The sequence below is a fragment of the Littorina saxatilis genome, linkage group LG17 (assembly GCF_037325665.1).
Source record: "Littorina saxatilis isolate snail1 linkage group LG17, US_GU_Lsax_2.0, whole genome shotgun sequence".
Taxonomy (NCBI): Eukaryota; Metazoa; Mollusca; class Gastropoda; order Littorinimorpha; family Littorinidae; genus Littorina; species Littorina saxatilis.
The window spans coordinates 26,686,006-26,698,827 of record NC_090261.1 but is presented as its reverse complement, the minus strand read 5'-3'; the positions used below and the strand labels follow the sequence as shown (position 1 = coordinate 26,698,827).

Sequence of the window (12,822 nt, the reverse complement as noted above, 5' to 3'; positions counted from 1 at the left end):
GCTTCAAAGTATTGAAGCAATGATCAACATTTCGTCGGCACGTATGTAGTTAAAGTGTGTATCCAAAGAAAACGGGTGGTGGGGGGTTTTGGGGGGGTAAAAACAGCTGACTGGTTTGTGTCGTGTGTGGTATGTAGACCAGGTCAGGGGTCAAGGTTAGGTCAGATCGCGTGAAGGATTGTGGTATAGATACAGTTATCACCGAGCTGCAGTTCGCCGATTCGGAGAAGACGACTCATGATTTCACATTGTTCGGTTTCGTAGCTCCAGAAAAATAGATAAAGAAGATACCAAAGGAGATTTCCTACAGGTTAATCTGCACAGCGTGTTTCCAGTGTCTGCGCGAGGAAGCGCTGTCGAAAGCGCAGTGTCGATCTGGCCATCTGGCAGTCGTGTCCCCGTAAGTAGGCTACAGACAGACAGATCCAGATCTAGTGTCTCGCACTCTTGCACCGTATCACTTATTCTTACTGTGTGTGTGTATGTGTGACGGAGTGATTGAGTTTGTGTTACTGTTTGTCGATTTCTTACGTGAGCCTTGAAGGCTTCGCCTCTTGTTAAAAAATGCTTCTTGATGTATATAAAACTACACCCACTTGTATGGTTTACGGAGAGCTTGGTCGTTACCCAATTAGAATTGATGTACAATGTCAGTTACTGGTTTATTGGTATAAACTGATGAAAGAAATGAACGATGGTGCGAATAAGATGTCTTGTTTAATGTTAAAACTACATTTGAGGTTGTACCATGTACAAAACGTTAAATTGCCTTGGTTGTCGCATGTCAATACTATGTTAAATAAGTTGGGTCTATCATATTTATGGACAACTCAGTCTTGCCGTCTCAGGTTTTAAAAACATTGTAAAACAAAGGCTAAGAGATCAATTCCTGCAGGAATGGAACACTGACGTGAATGCCAACAGCTTGTGTTTTAATTACAGAATGTATAAAAAAGATTTTTGTCTGGAAAGGTATTTGCTTTGGTTGCCTAGGAGATTACAAGTTAAATTAGCAAAATTTAGAACAAGCAATCATAAGTTGCCAATACATCAGCACAGATTTTTTAATGCCCCTAGAAATGAAAGATTGTGTGATATGTGCGATAAAAATGAATTAGGTGATGAGTTTCACTATATCATTTGTACCGACGAAAGTATAGTGTCTGAAAGAAGAAAATTAATCAGTCCCTATTACCGATCTCACCCAAATTGTTTAAAATATGAACAGTTAATGAATTGTAAATCTAAGATAAAACTAATGAAGCTAGCAAGATTTGTAGCCCATGTTATGATTTTAGTATGTTAGCGTTACATCTAGTTTCTTTATTGGTATGTTTATGTATGTAATGCATGCTTTTGTTTTGTTTTGCGTCTTTATAAAAGATGCATGGCATAATGATATTGCCAATTTATTTCGTCTGTATATTATCGTTGTCCGCTTAATGTATACATATTATCTGTCTGATTTCTTACCTGATTTTGTTAAACCTATTTTCTTTTCTTTTTGTTTGTATGTATGGAAGTGTATATTGCCAATTTATTTTGGTTGTATAGTATTGTTGTATTTGTCCGCTCAATTTGTATACATATATTAAAGCTGTGGTCTATTTATGACTTTCCGGGGCTACGAGATTGAAAAATAGGGATACAATCATGTACAGAATTCTGTACAGCAAACGCTACCCGAAACCCCACCTATACGGCGTGTATAACCTTGAGAGCTTCAGTCAACGCTTGAATTTTGCAGGGATAACATCCGGTTTGCTCTCTCAAGACTGATCATATTTTATCTTCAAGAGAGATCAAGGGGAAAAAGAAAACGCCCCGGCGAAGATTCGAACTCTCGACCTCGAGACCTCGAGACTTCGTGTCTCATGTCCTAACCACTAGGCTACTGCGCCAATTGAAAAAAAGAAGGAAAAACATTGATATGTTATGTTATTCTTGAAGCAGCATGATTTATATCTTTATCCGCCCATTGTTCAGAAGTGAATACATGTATAACTATTTCTTAGATGTCTGGTTTCAACTGCACAGAGCTTTGGAGAGATTCAATTACTGTTCTTGTCATTTTCTTGCATGTTGTAAATAGAGATATCGCAGCTATTTGCATGGTGCGAATGTCGTGTAGCATGACGGTGTAAACATGTACTGCGATTCTGAAAAACATGTTTGCAAATAAAGGCAAATTTTAATGTCAATTTTTACGTTTTTGCAACGCATGAATGATAATTCAAACGTAGAATGATATAAAATTATCAATTTTGTATCTTTGACAACACTGGTGAAGTGGCCTAGCGGTTAAGACATCGGCCCCGACATTTCGAGGCCCCGAGGCCCTGAGTTCGAGTCCCTGCCAAGTCGTTTATTTTTTCTGCTCGATCCTTCTTGACAATTATGCTCAGCTCTGCGAGAGCAAACCGGATGTTACCACGGCAACATTCAAGCGTTGACTGAAGCTCTCAAGGCCATAAACGCCGTATAGGTGGGGTTTCGGGTAGTGTTTGCTGTACAGAAATCTGTACATGATTTTGTCCCTATTTCAGTTTCAACCTCATAGCCCCGGAAAGTCATAAATAGACCACAGCTTTAACTGTCTGATTTGTTACCTTTTTTTGTTAAAGTTATATCTTTGTTTCAAAGCCCTCTGGGCCCAAAACAATAAAATACTTGACTTGCCTTGTACCCGCAACCATAATTATAGTCGTATCCCGGGATGTGTATCACTTTTGGGAAGACAATAAAGCGTATTAAAAAAACCGTTAAAGTATGTGAAAGGGAACTGTTCAAAGCAGTTACGTCGAATGCGTATCATTTCTCCGGGACGCTTTTTAATAGCACTTTTAGCAATTTTCAAGTTTAAGAAGTTACTGGGGTGTTTTTTTTTCCTGCTGGTACCTACCTTTGATTATTCAAGTAGTGAAGTGTGAAACACAAGATTTGTTCTTCTTGATGTAACATGGTAGTAGAGCATGCTATTATCAAAAATCTCAAATCGTCAACGTCCGAGAAATGTGGAATTTGAACGGAAACGATTTAAAGGACTCTCTCTGTCTCTGTCGTCCTGTCTGTCTATGTGTCTGTCTGTCTGTCTGTCTGTCTGTCTGTCTGTCTGTCTCTCTCTCTCTCTCTCTCTCTCTCTCTCTCTCTCTCTCTCTCTCTCTCTCTCTCTCTCTCTCTCTCTCTTTTGCAAGGTTTAGTATCCAAATTAAAGTATGTTTGTTTTTATTTAAGCATAACTTTGTCTGTATTTGTTTCAGTCTTTAGACGGTTTCGCCTTCATCCTTGGAAATGATGGACGATTCTTGTACATATCGGAAACAGTGTCCATATACCTTGGTCTGTCACAGGTAAGGTGCACCCCCTCTCTTTCTTTTTATCTCTCTCGGTCTGTCTCTGTCTCTCTGTTTGACTCTGCGTCTGTGTATCTGTCTCTCTTTGTCTCTCTGTCTCCCTCTCTTTCGCTCTCTCCTTAATGTTAAATAAAGTTCAGTTCAGTTCAGTTCAGTATCTCCCTTTCTCTGTCTGTCTGTCGATCTTTCTGTCTGTCTGTCTCTTTGTTTGGCTGACAGTTTGTCTGTCTCTCTCTTTGTCTCTCTCTGTCTCTTTGCCTGTTTGTCTCTCCCTCCCTGTCTCTCTTTCTCTCCCTATCTTTTTTCCCCTCAAACGGCCGTGCGGATCTAAAGGGGATGTGTGAAGGGAAGAAAATGCCATTAGTGGATCATGCTGAAGGGTTTGTATTTTTTTTCTCTATATGTATTCTATATGTCACTCAAAAGCCGTAACAAGTGGGTCGTTGGTCATTGATGTATTTCAATTCAAAATGTTTGAAGCGCTCTGACGGGGAGGCGACCAAATGATCAGACTTCTCATTTTCATTTAATTTCTGACGGGACGGTCAAGCCATGCAATTGCTTGCCAATCGCTGATGAAAGTGACCTGTTGATTTCACGACGAATCGGTAAAATGGCCTTTTATTTAGTCCTGAATCTGGCAGACTGAGTCTCAGGGAAAGATTTCTTTTCATGTTGATATCAAAGTAAGCCTAAGAAAGTTAAACAAAATAAATTTCGAAAGCTCGGGGAAAAAAAATCTGCAATAGACCTAGGAAAAAAAGTGGCGCAAGCACATAACAAATGCTCTCTCTCTCTCTCTCTCTCTCTCTGTCTCTGTCTCTCGCTCTCTCTCTCTCTCTCTCTGTCTCTCTCTCTCTCTCTCTCTCTCTCTCTCTCTCTCTCTCTCTCTCTCTCTCTCTCTCTCTCTCTCTCTCTCTCTCTCTCTCTCTCTCTCTCTCTCTCTCTCTCTCTCTCTCTCTCTCTCTCTCTCTCTCTCTCTCTCTCTCTGGTGAGCTCTTCCGGTGGACGAATAGAACGTCTGATGCATTTTCACATGGTGGTGTTTCCCTTCTTTTTTTCTGTTAGCAACTGAACTCCTGAGGCTTCTACTCAATATTTGTCCTGATTTGAACGCTTCCATCACTTGACCCCTGACAAACTCAATAACGAAGTAATTGGCAATACTGAATAAAACTTCGCTAATCACGAAGAAACAGAAACCGCGCACATAAAATGAAGTCCAAGAAAAGAAAAGCACTGTAAGCATGGTCGTTTTGCCACTTGTCTGGCATTAAAAAGACGGCAAATGGACGTTAAAGGCAATGGAGTGACTTAGGTAATCACTTTTAAATTGTGGTGACGTATGCATGTTTCTAGACTGCACATTATCAATTGAAAGTACATTGTAAAGTTAATGGCAAGCTCTTTAGATGGAAGAATAGCACTTCAATTCAATTCAATTCTTCTACTTCTTCTTCAGCGTTCCAGAATGTTCTGGTTACGTGTGAGCTCGTTTGCCCATTTGGGTTCCCCACACTATACTCTGAGAGCATAGTCAGCTCACTACGCTTTCGTTGAGTAGGCATGCTGGGTATTTTCGTGTTTCTATAACCCACCGAACTCTGACATGGATTACAGGATCTTTTCCGTGCGCGCTTGGTCTTGTGCTTGCGTGTACACACGAAGGGGGATAAGCCACTAGCAGGCCTGCACATAAATTGACCTGGGAGATCGGAAAAATGTCCACACTTAACCCACCAGGCGGCAGCGACCGGGATTCGAACCGTCGACCTTCCAATTAAGAGGCCGACGTCTTACCACCACGCCACAGCGCCCGTCAATTCAATTCAATTCAATAAAACTTTATTGTCTGAGTGTAACAAACAGAAATTTTTCTTTTGGCTTGTATATAACACCACATAAAAAACAACACTCTCAGAACACATAGACACATAAAATTAATATACTTCTGATACATGCTCACCGATTTGGGTTTCATTCTTCTTTGTTTCTCCCGAGTTCCTGCGGTTTCCTTCTAATTGTGTGTGTGCGCATGTGTGTGTAGTGTTTGTTATTGTTGGTGGTGTTTTTTGTAGGTGTTTATTTAATTTATTTATTTATTATTATTTGTTTATTGCCAGTTGAACGCTTCCATCACTTAACTCCTAACAAATTCAATAACGAAGTGAAGGGCAATATTGAATAAGATGTCGCTCCAACCATAAGTTAGCTAATCACAAAAAATGAAGTCCAAGAAACGAAAAGAAAAGCAAAAGCAGGGTCGTTTTGATACGTGCGTGGCATCACAAAGACAGCCGTTTATGGGCGTTAAGGCAAATGGAGTGGCTTAGGTAATCACTTTCAAATTTACGGTGACGGATGCGGACAATTTCATATGTTTCCAGCCAGCAAATTGAAGGGCGCTGGCAGGCAGCCGACGCTAGGCAGCCACAATCAATCTTGGGGTTAAATGGGATTACCCGGACCCCGGTCATTTGAATACAAGTTAATCAAATTCCTCCGCCAACATCTCAGCACACAAGGGAGGGGCAAAGGGCGAGGAGGGGAGGGGAGGGAACTAGCAAGGAATGAGAGTGCGTTCTCCCCCTCCTCCGTTCTTGTTGAGTTTTTATTCTTCTCTTAAAGGTGGTCGTCTACATTTTTGCTTTTTTTCAATAATCTTATGGTTAGATTTCGCTAAAAAGTTATGTCAGATGATGAATGAACCATGGGGAAAAAAGTTATAGAAAAAAAATATATGTAAAAAAAGATTTTATTTTTGGGTAGCGTGACTCACGCTTCCAATATTTTGTTTTCTGTTTGCTGAGAACATGTGCTTTGCCTAAAAATACTGACCAATCAAATTCATGTCACTATGCTTATAGCCACGCCCAAACAAGTGCAGCAACAGTTTGACTCTGGAGCTCTGTCCACGCTTTTTTTTAAACGCACGAAATGCACGGGATTTGAGAGGAGTTTTGCGCTTGGCATTTTCCAAATAAGAATATCCTACTATGAGTACTACGCTGGAATACTACAATGAATTTTCAAACGGCTACACTGGCTTGGTCTTTCCTGATCGAAAGGGGGTGTATTGTTGATATTTGTAGATAATAGACTCTGCATTTTAATGGTCAAATGGCGATTTCGGTATAAAAATGTAGACAAGGACCTTTAACCATCCTGCATGTTGTCTACTTTTTGGGCAAGGTGTCCTTTAAAAAGGTACTTTATTTTGTCAGTTCTGCGCAAGTATGCAAATCAGGTTTCAAACTAGACACATGCCTCATCATCGGTTGTAAAAATAAAAAAAAATTTAAAAAGGTAAAAAAAAGTAAATAAAAAGTAAAAGCGGGGAAATAGTATTCACGACAGAAGCAGTGAAACAGGTTCTCGCTTAATCCGGAAATCTGAGTGAAAATGACCCGTTTGAAGTGGCAGTTTTAAAAATCGTCTTCTGCCTCAGCGTCCGTTTCTAGCCATGTTGAAACCGCGACTAGTGGACGTCATGGACGAGAACAAAAACAACATTGCTTCACCTAACAGAACAAACTCATCTCAGGGTCTTATGCAACTTGCCTGGGATTGAAACATAAGGAAGAAAGCAAAAGAAGGTAGGGGAGAAAATAAAAATAAAATGAACAGCATTGCATCTTCCCCCCCCCCCCCCCCCCCCCCCCACTCACACCCCCTTCTCATCACCACCACCTCGAAATCATTCCCATCACCACCCCCACTACCTCTACCAACACATCGCCCCTGCACAAAAACACACGCGTGGCACCAGCAAGCACCTCCAGGCTCCAGCGACAGCTCTAGGGGAAAAAGATGAGGGGAAATTGACAGGGCCCAGTTTAGGGCCCCACAGGGACGGGCCCAAATCAGCTGAAGGGGCAGAGAGGCAAGGGCCGCTCCGAGACCTCTTCAGGCCACGCGCTGACAAGCCAGGATTAATTGACCGTGGGGACCCCACCACCCCCTTCCGACCTCGCGGGAGGGACAGGGAAGGATCGGTGGTCCGGGGTCTGGCCTTGACAGAGAGGTAATTGTGGCCAGGGGACCCCTAGGGGTGAGGGGCGATTGCTGTGTCACTCACTGCGCAGTAGGGGGTTGCTCCTGCTTCTGCGCCTGCCTTCAAGTCTTGTTTCTGGATGGCGGTGATGATGCTGTTGGAGATGTTCTCTGTTGTCGTTGTTGGTGGTGGTGGCGGTTGCGAGAGGTTTGGCGTTGTCATCTGCATTGACGGAGGAAAATTGAAAATTAAATGCAAGACAATTTTACACATTCCGTTGTGATAATATAAATATTGCTGATTTGAAAAATAAGAGAAAAAAAAGAAAAAAATACCATGTCAAGGATAAGGAAGAAGAAAAAGAGACATGACGTGTGGGAAAAGGCGTGAGGGTGTTTTAAGAAATCTGAAATTCTTAGGAAAAGCAGACACGATTTCCTGACATGCAAATTTGCATTTCATTATCAAAAACCGTTCGCTTTTATGCGAAAGTGATGTAACTTTGAGAACTTTCTTTCTTTCTTTATTTGGTGTTTAACGTCGTTTTCAACCATTCAAGGTTATATCGCGACGGAACTTTGAGAACACATCATACGATTTTCAAAAGCATGAAATAACACCACACTGATGGTACACAGCAGACCGATATCGTTGGTTTTTTGACATCTGAAGTGGATGCAACCAAGAACGAATCTTGTCCGTATTTAACCTTTATTTTACTTCAACCAACAACATCCATGCAGTAAGGAAAGATTGCAATAAAAAAAATACAAAAGATTCTCGGATTATGATAGTATAATCAAAGCAGGGTCAGTCCACCATGCCAGCAATTGAACTCGATGGGAGGTCGGGGAAAAGATGCGAAACGAAAGGGAGATGAGAGATATGGAATGACTACATTATTATAAGTACAAATGTATGAATTCATTGGTTCTGGATGGATTGGATTGGATGGATTGGATTGGATTGGATAAGATTTACAGTCCAGTGAGGTTACCCTCATGGAAATTCGGGCTGCTTTCTCCCCGGGGAAAGCGAGCTGCCATACATACGGCGCTACCCATATTTTTTTTCCTGCATGCGTGTATTCATGTTTCCTGAGACTTAATGCCGTGTGAGATGGAATTTTTTTACTTTATTCCAAGTCCCACGGGTATTTGATGGACATTTTTATCTATGCCTATACAATTTTGCCAGGAAAGACCCTTTTGTCAATCGTGGGATCTTTAACGTGCACACCCCAATGTAGTGTACACGAAGGGACCTCGGTTTTTCGTCTCATCCGAAAGACTAGCACTTGAACCCACCACCTAGGTTAGGAAAGGGGGGAGAAAATTGCGGCCTGACCCAGGCCTGAACACGCAACCTCTCGCTTCCGAGCGCAAGTGCGTTACCACTCGGCCACCCAGTCCCTGCGCTACAACATACATTTAGTCGAAATACAGTTACTGACGTAGTCTTTTTATGGCACTCCGGAGCCAAAATGGCGATGATTGAAGCTATAATTATTTAAATAGATTTTGGGACGTTAAGATCAGAAGGTGGAGAATCTGAAGGCAAAGTAACAAAGTAACGCGATGGATTTAACCAAGTTATGTATGATTTTGTCCTAACACGAATGTTCTGCTTGTTTGTGTATCTGTTTTGTCTTATGTTTTGTTTTTCGTTTCCTGAAATGAGCTAATGTACTGTTAGGAAACGCTACCGTTGCTGAGCTTTGGTTCAGTTTTGTGTGTTGCATGTAGTTGACTTATTTGTACTTTGTGGGAAAGTACCGATATTATATTTTGTAAACACAATATTTATGCTTGGACGAGAATGCAGGTGAACTTTCTAGTCCTGTCAAAACAAGTTGTTTACCATGCTGTTTTAGTCGTGAGTTCGTGGCGTTCGTTCGGATTAAGTGCGTCGGCGCTTTTGATGTACGTCATAAAAGAATGTCGCTAGTTTAGTCCATGCACGGCTTGTATAATGTAGTTGTATCATGTTCGGTCTGGAATATTCTCGAGATTGAGTATTTGCTATATATGCCAGCGCGATTTGAATGTTAAAAAAGAAGCTTCTATTTGAGTTCTGCTAGATGTGCAGTTGTATGTATGTAATGCTAAATAAATCCTCGAACTCAATTTGACGAGTTGTTTTCTGCTGCTGCGAAGACGGGCGACGTAGAATAAAAGAACACAACTATACGACGTTTGAGAACTTGTGGCAATCTCAAGTGTCGTGTAACATGTACTTATTCCGCCATCATGCTAACCTTTGTTTTGTAATTACTATGATTGCTTAAAATAAGCATTATATGCTTGAGTATGTAATCATCCATGCATTGTTCTTGTCATGATTAAAATTGAATAAAGTTTTGTTTAAACCAACACGAATTTTACATATTTTTTTTCCATGTCCTGGAGCTATGCGATTTTGTGCCGTAGACGATTTTTCTTCGTTGTATATGCATATATACAATATGAGTAATTAAGTTGAGCTTTTTTTGTCTTCTCTTGGCTTGGCTTGTGAATTTTGCGAGTGCTGTCTTCCCCGAGAAAACTATAACTTGCAAGCTGGACATTTGCCAAGAGTGAGTGTTCCAAGCAACTGTATACACCAAGGACTTGGTATACACTTAAAAAAAAAGAAAGAACAAGTCGCGTACGGCGAAATTACTACATTTAGTCAAGCTGTGGAACTCCCAGAATGAAACTGAACGCACCGCATTTTTTTCACAATGACCGTAGTCCGCCGCTCATGCAAAAGGCAGTTAAATTGACGAGCCTGTTTGGCGCGGTAGTGTTTGCGCTGTGCTGCATAGCACGCTTTTCTGTACCTCTCTTCGTTTTAACTTTCTGAGCGTGTTTGTAATCCAAACATATCATATCTATATGTTTTTGGAATCAGGGACCGACAAGGAATAAGATGAAATAAGTTTTTAAATCGATTTCGTAAATTTTATTTTAATCATAATTTTTATATTTTTAATTTTCAGAGCTTGTTTTTAATCCGAATATAACATATTTATATGTTTTTGGAATCAGAACATGATGAAGAATAACATAAACGTAATTTTGGATCGTTTTATAAAAAATAAAATTTTAATTACAATTTTCAGATTTTTAATGACCAAAGTTATTAATTAATTTTAAGCCTCCAAGCTGAGATGCAATACCAAAGTCCTGCCTTTGTCGAAGATTGCTTTACAAAAATTTCAATCAATTTGATTGAAAAATGAGGGTGTGACAGTGCCGCCTCAACTTTTACAAAAAGCCGGATATGACGTCATCAAAGACATTTATCCAAAAAATTAAAAAACGTCTGGGGATATCATACCCAGGAACTCTCATGTACAATTTCATAAAGATAGGTCCAGTAGTTTACTCTGAATCGCTCTAAACACACACAGACACAGACGCAGACAGACAGACACACACACACACACACACACACACACACACACACACACACACACACACACACACACACCACGACGCTCGTCTCGATTCCCCCTCTATGTTAAAACATTTAGTCAAAACTTGACTAAATGTAAAAAGAGGAACGTAAGCGCTGTTCATATAGCCGACATGTGCAACAAGAGTAAGTGAGAGTTATGCCGGAACCAATATCCCGGCACCTGAGAGACAAACAAACATTGAACGTTCATCTGGTTGCACAAGTTGGCTACATTTAGAGCGCTTATGCCCTTTACTTAAATTATATTATTAGTGTTCTGCCTCATTTGGTTATGATTCTCACGTATAAAATGTAATATTATTTCAGGTGGAGATGACGGGTAGCAGCGTACTAGACTATGTGCATCAGCAGGACCATTCTGAACTGGCTGAACATCTGGGACTGGGAATTCCACAGGGTAAACTCATATCTTTCTCTATCTCACTCTCTCTTTCTCCCTCTCTCTATGTGCCCCTCTCTCTCTCTCTCTCTCTCTCTCTCTCTCTCTCTCTCTCTTTCTCTCTCTCTCTCTCTCTCTCTCTCTCTCTCTCTCTCCGTCCTTGTTTCTGTCTCTGTCTGTTTGTCTGTCTGGCTGGCTGGCTGATCTCTCTCTCTCTCTCTCTCTCTCTCTCTCTCTCTCTCTCTCTCTCTCTCTCTCTCTCTCTCTCTCTCTCTCTCGCGCGCGCTCTCTCTTAGTGCTGGTGCTGCTTGTGGGCGTTGTTGTTGTTGGTGGTGGTGGTTGTGGGGTGGTAGTAGTGTGGGTAGCTGTTGTTGTTGTTGGTGGTGGTAGAGGTGCAGGTTACGGTTGTGGCGGTGATAGTGTGTGGGTGATAGGACGTGATGTTGCGAAAGAAAATAAAAGGAGAGGAAAGAAAGGGTTTCAAAACTTAAGGAACCAAGGGTAGGGAGGAAGAGAAGGAGGAAAATCTGAACAGTCAAAGAGAGCGTAGAATCTGCAGCACAATTAAAAAACATGCACACTTTGAATACAATTAGTTCTACCAACAACAGCAACAACAACACGCATGCAACCGGTGAGCCATCGCTCTCTCTCGTGCACCGGTGACATACTTAATTTCCCTATCACCCTCAGGCAATATTCCTCCTAGCTATGATTTATTCTCAGCTTTACTTGATTGCATCTTGCATAATCATTATTTATGATAATCTATGTGTGTCGTCTGAAAAATATAACTTTTCGTTCACAGCTGTATTATAGGAATGTGATCACGTCCTTCTCATATCCCGAGGGTGTTTTTATATTTAGTCAAGTTTTGACTAAATATTTTAACATCGAGGGGGAATCGAAACGAGGGTCGTGGTGTATGTGCGTCTGTCTGTGTGTGTGTGTGTGTAGAGCGATTCAGACTAAACTACTGGACCGATCTTTACGAAATTTGACATGAGAGTTCCTGGGTATGAAATGCCCGAACGTTTTTTTCAGTTTTTTGATAAATGTCTTTGATGACGTCATATCCGGCTTTTCGTGAAAGTTGAGGCGGCACTGTCACGCCCTCATTTTTCAACCAAATTGGTTGAAATTTTGGTCAAGTAATCTTCGACGAAGCCCGGGGTTCGGTATTGCATTTCAGCTTGGTGGCTTAAAAATTAATTAATGACTTTGGTCATTAAAAATCGGAAAATTGTAAAAAAAAATAAAAATTTATAAAACGATCCAAATTTACGTTTATCTTAATCTCCATCATTTTCTGATTCCAAAAACATATAAATATGTTATATTCGGATTCAAAACAAGCTCTGAAAATTAAATATATAAAAATTATTATCAAAATTAAATTGTCCAAATCAATTTAAAAACACTTTCATTGAGTAAAACTGTTTTATCACCATTGCTTTATTGTTGTTAATTCGTCTCCAGAAATATGTTTTGTTTTAATCTTGTGTCGATACTATTTAACTCTGCCTCGTTATTAGCCATTGAGTATAACTGTTTTATCACCATTGTTTTATTGTTGTTCTTTGGCCATTTACGTTGAATGACTTGTTATACATTGACATTGATAGTTTTATTCT

General features: G+C 40.5%; 1 protein-coding gene across 1 annotated transcript in view; it reads left to right on the top strand.

Annotated features, from left to right (window-relative positions):
• Positions 1–12,822, top strand: part of LOC138952324 (protein trachealess-like) — a 37,269-nt gene that overhangs the window by 13,822 nt on the left and 10,625 nt on the right. The window contains exons 3-4 of the mRNA XM_070323962.1: positions 3,261–3,350; positions 11,116–11,206. Coding sequence (XP_070180063.1) covers positions 3,261–3,350; positions 11,116–11,206 — 181 coding nt within the window. The remainder of the gene's footprint in view (positions 1–3,260; positions 3,351–11,115; positions 11,207–12,822) is intronic.